At 42.3% G+C, this 16,522-nt stretch overlaps 2 protein-coding genes across 2 annotated transcripts in view; both read right to left on the reverse strand.

Moving 5' to 3' along the window:
* Positions 1-1,085, reverse strand: part of SMIM11 (small integral membrane protein 11) — a 4,432-nt gene extending 3,347 nt beyond the window's left edge. The window contains exon 1 of the mRNA XM_006886740.1: positions 1,074-1,085. Coding sequence (XP_006886802.1) covers positions 1,074-1,085 — 12 coding nt within the window. The remainder of the gene's footprint in view (positions 1-1,073) is intronic.
* A 14,760-nt stretch (positions 1,086-15,845) lies between these two features.
* On the reverse strand, positions 15,846-16,228 carry KCNE2 (potassium voltage-gated channel, Isk-related family, member 2). The gene has a single exon (XM_006886741.1). The coding sequence runs from the start codon at positions 16,215-16,217 to the stop codon at positions 15,846-15,848; it is 372 nt and encodes a 123-aa protein (XP_006886803.1). The 5' UTR covers positions 16,218-16,228.
* Between the last annotated feature and the right edge of the window lie 294 nt (positions 16,229-16,522).

Here is a 16,522-nt window from a genome sequence, read left to right on the forward strand (position 1 = left end):
AAAAATTTTAAAAATGTTTTAATTATTATTACTAATTTTAATGAAAACTTAGAGACTGGATTTCCATTCATTCATTGTTGCACTTTTCTTCCTGCCCACCCCTTCCCCCTTAGCTTTATGTCTTAAAGATTATGTCAGGGCAATAGTTTCAGGAGTTCCTATTTTCATCTTTATCAATTATGCTGGACTCTTCCCTGTGAAAGAGAGACGAGCCCTTTTTAATCACTTGCTAAGCTGCTGAGAGCTGAACAGTGAATAAAGATGGCAGAGAAGAATCAATGCCTTTGAACTGTAGTGGTGAAGAAGAGTACTGAAGATCCCATGGAGTGTCAAAAGAACAAACAAATATATCTTGGAGAAGGTGCAGCCAGGGTGCTTCTTAGAGGCATTAAAGCTTCGTCACATACTTCGAGCATGTTGCTAGAAGAGGCTATTCCCTGGAGAGAGAGACATCACGCTTGCAATGGGCCCAAGTGCATCAGAGATTGTGAGGATGCCACAGGATAGGTCAGGGTTCAGATCTGTCATTCATAGAGTAGCTATGAGTGCTACTTCACTGGAGGGTACCTAACAATAACTTTCCTGTGGCAAGGAACAAAACACCTTCAGCTATTGCACTAACACATTCAGTTATCTCACTTAGCTGGAGTTCTTTGAAAGGAGTGATACAGAATAAAGGGCTAGAACCCGTTTCCACACCAAGGCGGAGCCAGTGCGTGCAGGCCGCAGCAGGGGTCATCATCTGCTTCAGTGCCCCAGAGCTTCTGCTACTGTCGCGGATGGTCACTACGCACCGGCATCTCTTAATTCTCCTTATGCCTCATTGGTTCTACTTATGTACGACTTCAGCTGCCCCTGCTCTACTGTTTCCTAGTTTCTCTCTCTGCACTCTTATCCGCCTGATATCTGTTGACTCTCACATGTGTTAGCTTTAAATATGAAATGTTATTATGAATCCTGCTTTAATCTCCCTCATAATCACCTCCAAGTCAATCTTCCTCCACTGAGCTGTTATTTTGAATGTTATATTTGAGGGAAGAGACAAACACAACCAGTGTTTACAATGCCCTCACCTTCCAGTTCATGATGCAGCCGCAGTGTGTCCCTTGTGAACAGCTCAGGTCACGCACACAGATGTATCAGCAGGGAGGAGGCTGGGAGGTCGGGCTTTGCTGTTCTGGGGGAAAGAAAAGAAACAGAGATCCATTTGGATTTTATGGAACAGACCACCTTAGGAAGACTAGGAACAGAAAAGGTAGCAGGAGCACAAAAAAGTACAGAGGGGTGTGTTCAGTGCCATGAACAAGGCTATGGAAGGTCTGCTTGAAATCTGACAGGCAGGACAAGGTCTGAGAGGCTCCCGTTAAGCCTCAGTATCTCTTGGGAAGTTCTCTCTCCTGGGATACAACACATTACTGATGTGGAGGCAGCAGTGATGCTCCTCCTATAACATACATATACCCACTCCACTCATCTGCAGACAGAAGAGGTTTAAAGCCAGTTCTGTTCGGTCCCATTTCTTTTCAATATTAATTTCTGTACAGTTCTGATTCTAACCGTCTGCAATTAGGTCAGATCATTTTAAGCATTGCATAGTCTGCACAGCCTCCATATACCAACCAGCAGTTCAGGCGTCCCCAGGAACTCCAGCATTTCTTCCCTGATGGCTACAAATTTAGGGTCTAGTACCCTTTCAAGGTTTGATAATTCACAAGAATGACTCAGAACTCAGAGAAGTACTATAGTTAATAATGTTATGTTCCATCGAGTCGCCTGTGATTCATGGTTACCCTATGTCTAACAGCTATGAACACTGCTCTATCCTGAGCCAGTCTCACTGTCTGACACACCTACTCTCATTACCCCAGTTACGATGCCAATCCCTCTCATCCAGGAACTTCCTCTCCTGTGCTTGTTCTCCATCCTTCTACACATGATGTCCCTCTCCAAGGACTGGTCCCTCTTGGCAATGTGCCCAAAGTATGTGAGATGGAGCTTCAAAATCCTTGCTTCCAAGGAGCAGCCTGATTTCACCTTCTTCAGGGTGAAACAAACCTGTTTGTTCTCTTGATAATCCATGATTTGTTCAATAGTTTTATTATAAAAGAGACAAGTCAGACCAGAACAAAGAGGAAGCACACAGGGCAAGGTCTGGAAGGGTTTCCCTCATGCAAATTCCATATCCTAGGGTATGTATTTACTGTCCAGGTATATCATTGTCTACCACTAACCAAGAAGCCTACCTGGGCTTTTGTATCAATGGTTTTTGCTGGAGTTCCATACAGAGAACTGACTCATTGTCTATGTGATTGTATTGTCTCCAGCTCCTCTCCCAGAAGTCACTGGTGTGAGGCCACCTCACACCCTAAGTGACCGTATTAGCAAAAACGACTAGATGTAGTATGGAATCAGACTCTCCAAATGTCTGAGACATTCCAAGGGTTTACCACACAAGAATCAAGAACCAAGACCAAATTTAAATCCAAAATCTGTATCTGCACACAACTCCTCTGAGTTAGGAGTTGATTGTAGGTGTTTGCCATTCTGTTTCTTGAGTTTTCTGAATATTAATGAGTTAAGGCTATCTTGATTTAAAAAAAAAAATCTTGTAAGGAAGGTAGTAAAATCAAACCCAAAACACATAACCACCCCCATGCCCAACCAATCTGGATTTTGAATTTGCTCTGTAATGTGAGGTAGGCCTTGGGTAAGGTGGGAAGCAGGCTGAGGGCAGGTTTTACGTTCAGTTTCTCTATGTTCCTATTTTGGGAATATAACACAAACCCCAGAGTTGCCTGCTTTGAACTGTGGATGAAAACCCTACACACCCTGGTAAGTGACTTCCCTCTCAATGTCAATAGTCTTTAGGGACCCTACTTTTTTTTAAATTCAATGACTCACACACCACAGTAATCACAGTTAGAGAGGATGGTGAGACATCCTCTCAACATATTTGGGTATAAGACCTAGAAGTAACTCAACAAGACAGACTTGCAAAGTGATTGCAACAATGGACTTAAGCACAGGAGAAATTGTGAGGAGGTGAAGGATAGGCAGGGTTTCATGACATTGTTCATAGACTCGTGATATCAGAGATTAGCTCAATAATAACTGTTACTGTGCCAGGCCATGTTCAAATGCTTGACTCATTAACTGATTTGGCTCAAAACAACGCTGCTGTAGGTGTTGCTAGATGCCTTCAAGTTGAGTAAGACTCACAGTGATCCTATAAACAACAGATCTGAAACCTACCTTTATCCTCGTTATCTCTGCCACACTAGAGCCCATGGTTATAGTTACTCTGTCAATCTATCTTGTTGACAGTCTTCCCTTTCTTCACTGTCTGTCCACTTTTTTGAGCAAAATGTCTTTCTTCAAAGACTAGCCCCTCCTAACAAGATGCCTAAAGTAAGTGAGAAGTCTACCATCCTTCCCTCTAGAAGCATCCTGGCTACACTCTCTCTAAGACATAGAAGTTTATTCTTTCAACCCTAATGAGGTATAATTTAGTGTCTCTATGTTAGATATGAAGAAATAGAAAGTTTAAGTAGCAGGGCTACGTGGGTAGCACTGGGATTTGAACCTAACCCGTCTGACTCCAGACCTTTAACTTAAGTATCATACTGAGACAGCCATAAGCTTGGTACTTTAAAATCTTTCCCTTAAATGTGTTTACAATCAGAATTAAGAAAAACAGAACAATAGTTGACAAGAATTTAGAATAAAGATATAAGATGAACTTCAAGAAAGGTATTTCATAAAAATTATCACCCACAAAAACATTGCATTTATAGGAAAATTTCATATCTAATCTATTGATGATTACAATATCTTGAAAACAAGCTGGCAGCTGGCACAAGACAGCCAAGTTTTCCCCATGACTTTTACCAAAGTCAGATAAGCTAGTGAAAGGAATTTCAACCATAAATTCATTTAAATGTGATGACTGAAAGGGTTCAATACTTTCACACATAAAACAGGCAACTTTTCTTTAAGTAGTAACAAATTCTAACCTGTACTGGATAAATATGTCCCTAGCATGACCCAAGTCAGGGTCTTTTCAATTATTTGATACACATTTGAGAGTTAAACAATGACTAAGGATGACAGAAGAACTGATGCCATCGAGTTGTAGTGTTGAAGAAGAATACTGAATTAAATACCCCAAGGACCTCCAAATGAGTAGATGTCTTGGAGACAGTGCAACCAGGGTGCTTTCTGGAGGCAAGGATGATGAAGCTCCATCTCACATACTGTGCACATGTTATGAGGACAGGCTACTCCTTGGAAAAGGGCAGTATGCTTGGAAAAGTGGAGAGTCAACAAACGAGAGGAAGCCCTCAACAAGATGGGCTGACACAGTGACTTCAACAATGGGCTCAAGGATATCAGAGAAGATGAGGGTGGTACAGGAGAGGGGTCAGACTCGTTGTTTATAGGACTAATTAGTCAACTTGACAGCACATAAACAACCATGTTATTAAGCTGTGGGAAGAATTTTAATTTTGAGTAATTTCTAATATTTTTAGGATTTTCTGTTGTTAGTTGTCATCAAGTCAACTAAGACTCATGATGACCCTTTGAACAACATATCTGAACCCTGCCTTCCCTATCTTATGCTGTCCTCATCATCGCTGATATGCCCAAGCACATTTTGGGATTAGCCAGCAGTATAAATAAAAATATTTAAACCTATATAGATTTCATATGATTCCTACTTTAGGAGATAGTATAATCCTATGCTGCACTGCTAATGTGACATAGTGTATTACCTGTTGCACTGCTAATCAAAAGACAGTGACTGGAAGATGGGCTAACACAAATCAGAGATCCTGAGGAAGGCTCAGCATAAAGCAAGGCTGTGATCTGTTATTCACAGGGTCACTATGGGTCTTAACTGGCTTATAGCACGTTTTGTTACTATTGTGTAGGCTGAATCAGAACCTACCCAGAGCTGACCCTCCAGTAGATTTTGATAAGCAGCAAATCACACAGTAAATCTTGGAGAAGACTGCCAGTCTTTCTCCTATGGGGAAGCTGGTGGGTCCGAACCACATACCTTCGGGTTAGCAGTGCAATTCCTTTACTCTAACCACCAGAGCTCCCTAGATAGCACCTACCAACAACAAATGTTGTTGTTAGATGCCACTGAGTTGAGTACAACTCATAGCAACACTATGAACAGAAGATCTGAACCCTGCTCTATCCTGTGCCATCCTCACATTTCCCGACACGTAAGAACTCACTGCGGCAGTCACTGTGTCAATCCACCCACTTGAAGGCCTTCCTCTTCTTTGCTGCCACCCACCCCCAGCAACATGTCCCTCTCCAAGGAATAACCCCTTCTAGCAACATGTCCAAAGCATGTGAGGTAAAGCCTCAGCATGTCAATTCTTCTTCTGTCATCTTTATTCAACAAAATATATGTATATAATACGTGCATACTATATGATCCAGAAAGCATCAAAAGAACACGGCAGGAGTACACAGTCAGTATGTCAAAAAGAATTGGCTGACAAAACTACTTCAGGAAGTAGTATCTGATAAAGAACCAGTGGTAATAAAGACGCTGGCAAAATATAAGTTTCTAGGAATTAATAAAATACCAATTAATATATTACAATAAATAGATGCAGTCCTGGATGTGCCCACCAGCATATGCCAAGAAATCAAGATTTTTTCCTGGCCAACTGACTGGAAGAAATCCATTATTTGTCCTCATTCCCAAGAAAGGTGAACCAACAGAATGTGAAAAATGAACAGTATCATTAACATTACATGCAAGCAAAATTTTGCTTACGAACATTAAAAAAATGGTTACGACAGTATATTAGCAGAGAACTGTTAGAAGTTCAAGCTGGGTTTAGAAGAGGTCATTGTACAAGGGATATATCATTGGTGACTTTAGATGGATCTTGGGAGAAAGGAGAGAATAGCAAAAGCATGCCTACTTGTGTTTTACTGGCTACGCAAAGGCATTTGACTATGTGGATCACAAGAAAGTATGGTTAACATTGGAAAGAATGGGAATTCACATGAAACCTAGACCTAGAGGAAGTGGCTGTTGTCTAAATAGAGCAAGGGAACAGTTTAAAATCAAGGTAGGTGTGTATCAGTCAGGGCTGTCTCCATATCTATTCAATCTGTATGCTGAGCAAATCATTCGAGAGGAGTTAATGATGAAGAATGTGGCATCGGGATTGGAAGGCTCATCAACAACCTGCGTTACGCAGATAATACAACTTGGTTGCTAAGAGTGTGGAAGACTTGAAGTGCCTGCTGCAGAGATCAAGACTATAGGCTTCAATATGGAATATATCTCAAGGTCAAGTAAACAAAAATCCTTACCATAAAGCCAATAGGTAACATCATGATCGACGGGGAAAAGATTGAAATTGTCAATGATTTTTTTTTTTTTACTTGGATCTACAATCAAATCTCTTGGTATCAGCACTCAAGAAATTAAAAGAGGAGTTGCATTGGGAAAATCTACTGTCAGGGACCTCCCCAGAGTACTAAAGAGTAATGATGTAAATTTAAATACTAAAGTGTGCCTAACTCAAACCCTGGTCTTTGCAATTGTTTGCTATGCATCTGAAAGTTGGACAATGACTAAGAGTGACAAAAGAATTGATGTTTTGGAGTTGTGATACCGGAAGAGCACTAAATATTCCACGGAATGCCAAGAGAGCGGAATGTCTTAGAAAAAGTGCAACCAGAGTGTTCCTTGGAGGCAAGGTTGGTGAAACTCCATCTCGCATTCTTTGAGCTTTTTGTTAGAAGATGTCAGCCACCGGAAAAAACATATCATGCTTAGAAAGGTGGAGGGTCAGGGAGAGAGGAAGTACCACAACCCAGTGACTCTAACCATGGGCTCCAGTGTATTAGAGATGGTGAGAATGTCACAGTAGAGAGCAGGGTTCAGATCTGTTGTTCATAGGATCACTAGGTGACCTGACATAACAACAATATATAACGATACATATGGAAACTGTGCCATGATCTCCTTTTCTTGTTGTTATGTACCATAGAGTTGCAATCGACTCGTAGCTGACTGTCCAGTGAGTTTTCAGAGAAATTAATCATACAGAAGGAGGCTGATTATATGATCTAATGAATCAAATAGTTGCAAAAATAAATGCTGGTGAGGTTGTGGAGAAATTGGAACCCTTATTCACTGTTGGTGGGAGTGTAAAATGGTGCAACCATATGGAAGGCAGTATGGTGCTTTCTCAAATAGTTGTAAATAGAAATACCATTTGATCCAGCAATTACACTACTGGGAATATACCCTAAAGAAACTAGAACTGCCACCCAAACAGAAAATATGCACACTCATTTTTATTACTGTGTTGTTCACAATAGCAAAGAGATGGAAACAACCCAAGTGCCCATCAACAAATGAACGGATAGAGAAACTGTGGTATATTCACACAATAGAATACTCTGCAGAACTGAAAAACAAGGCGCTCATAAAATATTCTACAAAATGAGTGACCTGGAGGATATTATGCTGAGTGAAATATCTCGGTCACAAAAGGTTAAATACAGCATAATCCCACTGTTATAAAACAGGAGTGACATGAGGGTTGGGAAAAATAAAAAAAAGGGGAATAAATAAGGAACACTGCATTTAAATGGATGAGGGAAAGAACTGTCTAAAAATATATATATATATGATTAGATATTATTTGCATGACAACAGTCCAGAATAAGAGGTGCATAGCAATGTGGTCTCGGGCGGGGGGCAGGGAGGACATTGTGCAACAATGAAAAAATCTTTTTAAAGAGAAAAGCTAACTAGGGGGGACAGGTAGGGTGGAAAATGTGCAACAATGAATGAATTGAAATCCCAAGTTTTCTGTAAACTTTCACTAATATTAAAAAATTAAAATTAAAAAAAAAAATCAAGGGTGGAGTATACAAATCCCTTAATCTGTTCACAGCCACTTCCCGAGGGTCTGCCCTTTCTCTCCTGCTTGGGTAGGTCCTTGCCCCCAGGGAAGATCAAGACAAATGCAGATCTCCAAAATACACAAGGTCAACAGATACTGAAGGAGACAAGGGCCTTCTTCCAGAAATGACAAAGAAAGAGAGCCTTGAGAGCTGGCACTCTGACCTTAGACTTCTACGGAGCTCTGGTGGTTTATTGGTAAGGAATTGTGCTGGCAACTCAAAGGTTTGAGGTTCAAATCCAGCAGCTGCTCTGCAGGAAAAGAAGGACAATCTCCTCCAGAGCAATTTGCTGTCTCTGAAAACCTGAACTCTGCTCGAGTTCAGCTATATTTTGTTTCCCTCTTGACAGTACAATAACAAGTCTTATAAACAAGAGGAGGATAAATTTCTAACTGGTAAAGCTATCCACATGTTATAGCAGTTAGGTAATGAATGCAACCATTTTTCTATCTTTTAAATCACAAGCAATGTACTGCTGTGTAACTCATGACCCAAAACTACAGAACCTGAGTGTAAAGATAGAGTAGTAGTGGCTTCCCTTTTTGGCTTCAATTTCGTACCTAAAGCGAAATGATGCACACTTTTTAGTACATGTGTAGTCAACTTTCAACAGGAGTTGGGGGTGCTGGTGTAAGGGTGGGAGCTGATCAGCCTGACTGCTTCCCACACACTGCTTTGGAATTACTTTTCCCACTGCCTTTAAATCACAAGCCCCAAGTGAGTCACTTTTCTAGCACTCCACAGGCCTTCTGAAAATGAGAACTAAAGAATCTAAATATAGCTAAAGAGGTCTGTAGGTCTGCTGCCATAACGACACCTGGTGTAATATGAGAAACAGAAGGCAGCTGCTATCTGAAAGCAGAAATGGCAAAATCCAACAAGAACAGGGGACATTTTTGAGGGACATCAAATCTATTGTAAACTTTATCCATAGCCTTCGATCAAAGCTCAACAATACAAATCATTTCAATCTCAGTCTAAACAATTATAGTCCTTTTCTCTGAAAAACTAGGGCGTTCTGATGGCCTACCCTGTAGGGAGCTGTGCCTCTCTGCCAGTCCGAATGCTCCAGGGAAGAAGATAGGTAGCCGGGTGGTGATCTTTTCCCAGGTGATTTACCTGCTGGGGAGTCACCTATGAGTTGGTTCTGATTCGATGGCAATGACTTTTTTAGTTGTTTCAAGAATTGCCTTTCTCTTTGAATTTCCAAAAGCTGGTCTGTCATTCATTCTCAAACTCTAACCTTTTCGCCCCAACTCTTTATCCAATATCATCTGAAGTAGGGGTGAGCTAGGGCAGTAAGGTTCAGCTGAATCTTGGGCATCACCTGGTTGATTCCTGAGCCCCAATCTCCGAGTCAATGGAGTTCCCAAGGCCAGAAGGTTTAGTCAAAGGAATTAATAGGCAGTGATGGTCTCTCAGCTCTTTGGGAACTTGACCTTCAGGAGACCAATTAACTCCACCCACTTTCGTTGCCTGACTCCACATTCTAATGCGTAGGGATCAGTGGACGAGTTGATCAGGGGGTGTTAGCTCCTTCACTTGCTGGAACCCCATGCGCTGAAAGGGCAATGTCAGTGCTCAAGTTTACTGTGCAACCCTGGGCATGTCTCAGCAGCTCCTGCTAGGTGAGGGCGGAACCAGAACAAAGATCCCCTTCAGCACCAACACTCGGGAAGCAACACTAGTTGGGCTCAGAAGCCAGGATTAAGACCTACTGCGCCCATCGCTTCCCCACTCTTCACGAAACAAGGCGTCCAGAACCCGTCCCCAAAACCCTTTGAAAACAAACACCTTCGGCCAGAAACAATCCTGCCTCGCCGGGCCTGGGTTGCAGCCCTGATGTCACTCTCTCAGCCACTGCCCGAGGACCCAGAGTTGCAGGGCTGATAGGGTCGGCTAGCGTGCTATCCTAAGAGAAAAAACAAATGAAGGGCCCGCTGCTGGACACTCCAGCAGTCCAAAAAGCTTTCGGACTTAAGGACAAACTTCTGCCACCCCGATGTCGAATACTTACAGTTCACAGTGACCTACCTCTTGCGCTGGGCTGGCACGCAAATTGTCGCTTTCACAGTTGTCTCCGGAAAACTACACTTCCCGAAATGCACCGCTCAACGCGCTGACGCTGTGAGCCCCGGGCGTCAGCCTTGGGCTGAGGCAGGGCAGGCGGGGGAGGGGAACCCGCGGGTGCTGCTGCATACCTGCAGGGCTTGTGCACTCTGTAAGCTTGCCAAAATGCTGTCTGAGCTGGAGGGGGAGATGGAGGCCTGAGGGCTGGACGTCTCCAGTGCCCATTGCTCACTGCTTTTTCACATTCCCTTAGCAATCATCTCTGCTAAATGCATTGCAATAGTTTCCGGTGGTATAATGGCAGGGGTGCCCTAATATTAGGGTGTCAGATTCATTCATTCAATCAACAGCAAATTACTGCAGTTTGAGAAGGCTGGATCCCTACCACAAACTGGACACACAAATGGAAGATAAGACAGGTGATTCCTGACCTCTTCCTATGTGCCCGCTCACCCTTTCAAGGATGAAGAAATGGGAACCGCGATTAGGTGGTTTACCCTAGAAAACGTGAGGAATAAGAATTGGTTTTGAGCGCAGGTGATCAGATTCCTAAACTCACTGTGTCTTTTTGTGGTGACAGTACAGGTTGTCAGAGGAAGGTGGAGGAGAGGCCAAGCGAGGCAGGGCACTGTTAGTATGGAAAAGTTTTCCTGGAGAAAGGTAACAAAAGCAGCTTTGTTCCAAGTCTTTGAAACTGTTATCTACTTTGAGGTTAGGTTTTACCTGAGTTCTGTGAAACTGGAAAACAGCTTAAAGAAAAGCTCTCCTCCCCCAATCTGTTCGTATTCTAGAAAACAGTTTACTGTAAGAACCATCTTTCCCTCAAGTGATTTAGTCAGACTGGAGGATGCTCCCTAACTTATCCTGAATAAAGCCAGACACAGATGCTCCATATTCTCATTGCTGGACTCTTAAATGACTAGTTCAACTACTTGCCCCTACTAATCAGTGGGAACAAAATGTGTTAACTAAGTTTTGGCTAAATTTTTCCCATTCTACCCTCTCCCTTAGCTTACTTTGGGCACATCGCCAGGAGAGATCGTCCTTGGAGAAGGACATCATGCTCAGAAAGGTGGAAAGATAGCATAGGTGAGGGAGATCCCAGACGAGAGGGAGTGAAGCAGTTACTGGGGCGATGGGGGTTGGGGTGTCAGAATTAGTGAGACTGGCTCAGGACAGGGAAGGGTTCAGAGCTGCTGTACATAGGGTCGCTTTGCATCGCAGGCTACTCAATCAATAACATTCTATGGCAGCTTTGGAAGCAGAAGTGGCATCCACTTCCTAAACAACTTGCCTCCAGAAACTCTATGAACTTTGATAAATGTCGATAATTACAGAAGGGCTTCAGGACTTTTGTTCATAGGGTTGCTATGAGTTGGCAATTAACAACAAAAACCCCTCCAGATCCCTGGACTTTGGCCTACCCTAGGCCTATGCATCTGAAAGTTGCACAGAGTAAGATGATGGTCTTGGAGAAGAATGTAGAGTATCGTATGCACTCTCAAAACCAAGTCCGTCTAGGAGGAAGTGCAACCAGGATTCTCCTTAGACACAAGGCGGTGAAATTTTGTCTCACATTTATTGGCATATTGTTAGAAGGGCCCAGTCTTTGGAAGAGTACATCATGCTTGGCAAGGTGGAGGGTCAGAGAAAGAACGGAAGACCCTCAGAAAGATAGACTGACACAGTGACTATAACATTGGGCTCAAACATGCCGAAGATCACATCGTGAGGATGGCAAGGGATAGGGCAATAGGGCAAAGTTCAAATCCTTTATTCATAGATCACTACTAGAGTCTTAGTCAACTTGAAGACACATAGCAACACAATACTAAGCTTGCAGCAGCCCAAAACTCCTGCTTAAGAGCTTCTCCTGGAGAATAGACACACCACTCTTCTGTAACATTTTCATACCCTATTCTTTCTAGCCTTGTTTACACTCATACAAAAGTGGGAAAAGGGGTTTTTGTCTAGCCAGTGAGGTCCTTGGACGGCATATATGGTTTTTGCTTGACTACTAACCAAAATGTTGGTGGTAGGAATTTGCCATGATATAAAAACTTGATAGTTTGGAAGCAGGAGTGGCATCTACTTCCTAAACAAGATGCTTCTTGAACCTCTATGAACTTTGATAAATGATGATAGTGATAGAAAGGCTTCAGGCCTTCTTAAAACTCTATGCACTTTGATAAATTATGATGGTTACAGAAAGGCTTCAGGCTTTTTGTTCATAGAGTCACTATGAGTTGTGCTTGACTCAATGGCAATCATCAATTGTCTATTTAAGATTATTGTTCGTGGTCATTTAGTTGGTTCTGACTCATAGAGGTCCTCTGGGAGCCCTGGTGGCCTCGAGCATATGGAGTTGTATTGGAAATACAAATGTGAGTAGTTCAAATTCATCAGCTAGACCATAGGAGAAAGATGGGCAATCTCCTTCTGTGTGATTTATAGCCTCTAAAAACTCACTGAAGGGTCAGCTGTGAGCTGGTTCCAACTCAATGGCAATGAGGTGAGGTTTGTAAAGGACATAATAGAGCTTCTTCATAATAGAGTTTCTTCACAGATGAAGAAACACAAAGAGATCAATTTGTCTGGAGTTTTAAAGTCTGCAAATGCCAGAGCTAGAATTTGAATCTAGATAGTCTGGAACTAGGTGAACAAGTGGCACAGAATTGCACTGCATACCTGAAGGCACACAGTTCAAATCCACCAGCTACTCTATGGGAGGAAGATGGGCAGTTTCTTCCTGTGCAATTTACTGCTTCTGAAATCCCGAGGGGGATGTCAGCTATGCTGTGTTCCATCTAGTCAGCACATCACAGGAAGTGTGGATCTAGTGTCTGTCAAGACAGTCACAACAGTAAATTTATTTCCACTTAGCTTCTGAACTATGCTTTGGTGAGAAATAAGTGATTCTTGGGGGTATTAGTATTAATTGGCAGAATTCTTGCATTCCCCATGGGAAGTCAGGGTTCAGTACCCATCCAGGGCACCTAATGCACACCTAACCCATCTGTCAGTGAAGGCTTGTACATTTCTATGACACTGAACTGATCACAAGGAACAGCAGAGCTGGGCAGTGTTTTGCTAAGTTGTGTATGCTATGTTGTTGCTATGTGCTGTCAAGTTGGAACCAACTCATCACGGGTTTTCAGAGGCTGTAAATTGCCTGGGAGGAGATTGTGCATCAGTTGTGTGTAGTTTCTTGCTACATTGGAAGTCCACTCAACAGCAGGGGCGGGGGGAAAAAAGGAAAAAAGTCCAACACTGATCTAAGAAAGAGAATCACCTTGCCACTTCTACTCTCAGCATGTGACTAGCTTTCCCCAGCAGTGTCTAATGAATGCATCTCTTACCATAATTGCAAGTCTGTCATTAGGAAGCAGGTACCTTAACTGTAAACTGTAACTCTAAAGAAGCAAGCCTTATAGTTAGAAAAGAAGTCTTGTCAGCACACGTGAAAGAAGAGCTCCTTGTTGAGTTTTTTGGTAGGCTGGTTGTTTTCTTAATACCCTGAAGGGGGCTATAGTGGTACCAATCCATAGGGAGTTGCTCTGATAACCAAAAGATGGCACCTCTCTGGCAGTTCGAATCCACCAGTGAATCCATGGAAGAAAGATAGGCAATCTCCTCTTGTATATTGTACAGCCTCGGAAAACCTGCTGAAAGGTCAGTTATTATTCAGTTCTGACTTGGCAGAAATAAGCTTGAGTTTTTTGCACAACTTACTCTATGCTCCTGAGTTCCTCTAGTACAGGAGCCTGGCCTTTCTCTGGATCCCTGGGGTGTAGGCTAGTGACCTAGGGAGACTACTTGTTTGAATTAGTGAATGAAACCATCTAACCTTCATGAACTGTAGTTTCTTCATCCATAAATGAAATGGTACAATGAGATTAGAAAGTTCTCTGAGGTATCTTCCTGTCTTAACATTCTGATATACAAGCCAAAGGTGCAAAGGGTTAAGCAATGTCATTCTCTAGTCTTTCAACAGACATTAGCAATTCAGATACTGTGAACCATGCCACCAGAACCCCTTCTACACCATTGTTATTGTGTGGCATGGAGTCAGGACCGGTCCATAGCCCATTTAAGGGACTTCCAGTGAGTTTTTTTGAAAACAGTTAATCACATAGGAGGAGATTACCCATATCATTGGTGTCTTTTGAGTGAAAAATAAGTTGTTATAAAAACAGTTTTACAGGTTTCAGAGAATTCTTCCCCACCCAAACCAGCATGGAATTTAATGTTTAATTTTTGGTAAAAGTTTAAAAGTTATTTGAAAGAATTGTTCCTGTTTTGCTGGATAATGTTTTGCCATGCAGTCATCTCCAGCTCATAGCCTTCCATAAATGTGTCAGAGCAGAACTATGTGAACTATGTGCACCAGGGAGTGTTCAACGACTGGTTTTTCAGAAGTTGATCATCAGGTCTTTCTTCTGAGGTGCTTACGGGTAGACTTAAACCTCTAATCTTTAGACTTACCGTGTGTACCAACCCGGGAGTCTATTGTGCTGGACTAATATTGTTGTGTACATCCAACACAGAACTAACTCTTTAGTGGGTTTTCAGAAGGCAAATCAATAGGGAAGAGACTGACCATTTTTCTCCCACAGAGCAGCTGGTGGATTAGAACCAAGTGCCTTTGTGTTGGCTGTGCAATTCTTTACCACGAGGTCACCAGAGCTTATTGTGCTGGATAGCTCCTAAATATTCCACTTCTCTGCTGGGGACTACCTGCCCTTGGCATCCATTTCCTAAACAACATGCCTCTGCAAACTCTATGAACATTGATAAATGACAATAGTTATAGAAAGGCTTCGGGCCTTTTGTTCATAGGGTCACTATGAGTCGTGCTTGATTTGATGGAAATCAACAATAGCAACAGCTTAAGACAAGACTTTCTAATAAAGGATATGCCAAGAAAAACAAAATTTAAAAGACCCTTATGTCGTTGTTCACCAATCACTTCAGTGTAGAGTAATAAAGTAATACTTAACGTTCCTATCACTTCAATATAGGAAGCACTGGTTACATAGGGGTAAGAAATTGTGCTGCAATCCAAAACCCATGTGGCTCGAAACCACCAGCTGCTCTGAGGGAGAAGGCTGGGCAATCTTCTTCAGCACAATTAACTGCCTCTAAAAACCCATCAGAGAGTCAGCTATGGGTCACTTCTGACTCAACAGAACACAACAACAACAAATTAGTGAGTAAGTGATAAATTTTGAAACTTGGATACTGGATAGAATAGCTGGTTGTGTTCTTTTGTTCTGTGGCTGCTTTATAATTTTTATTTTTATTTGTTGTACGTTTTCTTCCCCTTGCAACTCCCAACTCACTTTGCAATGCACCCCTTGTTCCAGATAATTGAACTACATAGAATGCCTAGTCATCTATTCCTTTTGGACAATTCTTCCCCTCATCTGTTCTACTGTGGTTTTGTTTTTAATGAACTTAGTCATAGAAACTATAATGCTTTATGAGAAACAAGATTTAATGACTTGTAAATCTCTGTATCCCAGGCACTTAACTTCACAATTGGCTTTATTTTATTATTGGCATTGATTAAAATGGCATGCACATTGCACAGAAAGTGACAGGAATCTTCAGCATGAGATACTGTTCCCAGGAACAAGCATAAATCACTAAGATTGAAGTGTCATCTATTTTAATTGACCTGCTGTGTGGTCCCCAGGAAAATTCGCAACAGAGAGCATGGAACTTCTTCATCAGCAAGAACACTTTGTCTTTCCTTTGTACTGGTAATTCTTCAAATCGGATGCCAGATGTTAGTTTTGGGCCTTTCTTGCTTATTATCAAGGGGACAATTTGAACCCTGTTGCACTAGTGTTCTCATGGATGGTGATCCGAGAATCTTCTAGACTCTGAACTTGACTTTTGTACTTTGAGTGCCAGTCATCCACGATGTACTGGTGGTAGGGGTCGTTGGAGTGCTCTTGTCTCTTGGATTTCACCGTGCTCACCAGAATGGCGACAATGATGAAAGAGAACATCCCGATCATCACCATGAGGTACAAGATGACATAGTAGAAATTCTCAGCATCAACCTTGGCCTGCAGGGCCTCTTGCTCGGCTGTGGTGTTCCTGCGCCAGTTGTCCATATAAGTAACAAAAATCTTCTTGAAGGCGTTTTCCAGGGTCTGTGTCAGATTCGATAATGAAGGCATGTTTCCTTTCTGCTGCAATTTAAATGATAAAATACATAAGCAAGGTTAAGAGTACAGGTCTTTTCTCCGTGTTGCTGCTTTAAGGGAATGGAACTCTGGTGGCACAGAGCTGCGAGGCTAACTCAAAGGTGGTGCGTCTGGTTGTTCAAGGGGCTCTACAGGAGAAAAGACCGCAATCTCCTCCCGTGTACAGCCTTTGAAAACCAGCTGTAGGGGAAAGCTATGAGTCCATTTGCATCTGACTAGTACTGACTGATTTGAATGGAGTCGTAAAAGAAAGGGACTCAAGGAGGAAAATAATATTT

The sequence above is a fragment of the Elephantulus edwardii genome, unplaced genomic scaffold (genome assembly GCF_000299155.1).
Source record: "Elephantulus edwardii isolate Elephantulus edwardi_28Jun2011 unplaced genomic scaffold, EleEdw1.0 scaffold00051, whole genome shotgun sequence".
Lineage (NCBI taxonomy): Eukaryota > Metazoa > Chordata > Mammalia > Macroscelidea > Macroscelididae > Elephantulus > Elephantulus edwardii.

What these genes read in the sequence shown, in the direction of transcription:
- KCNE2 (XM_006886741.1), bottom strand. Translation starts at nt 16,217, where the DNA reads ATGCCTTCATTATCGAATCTGACACAGACCCTGGAAAACGCCTTCAAG.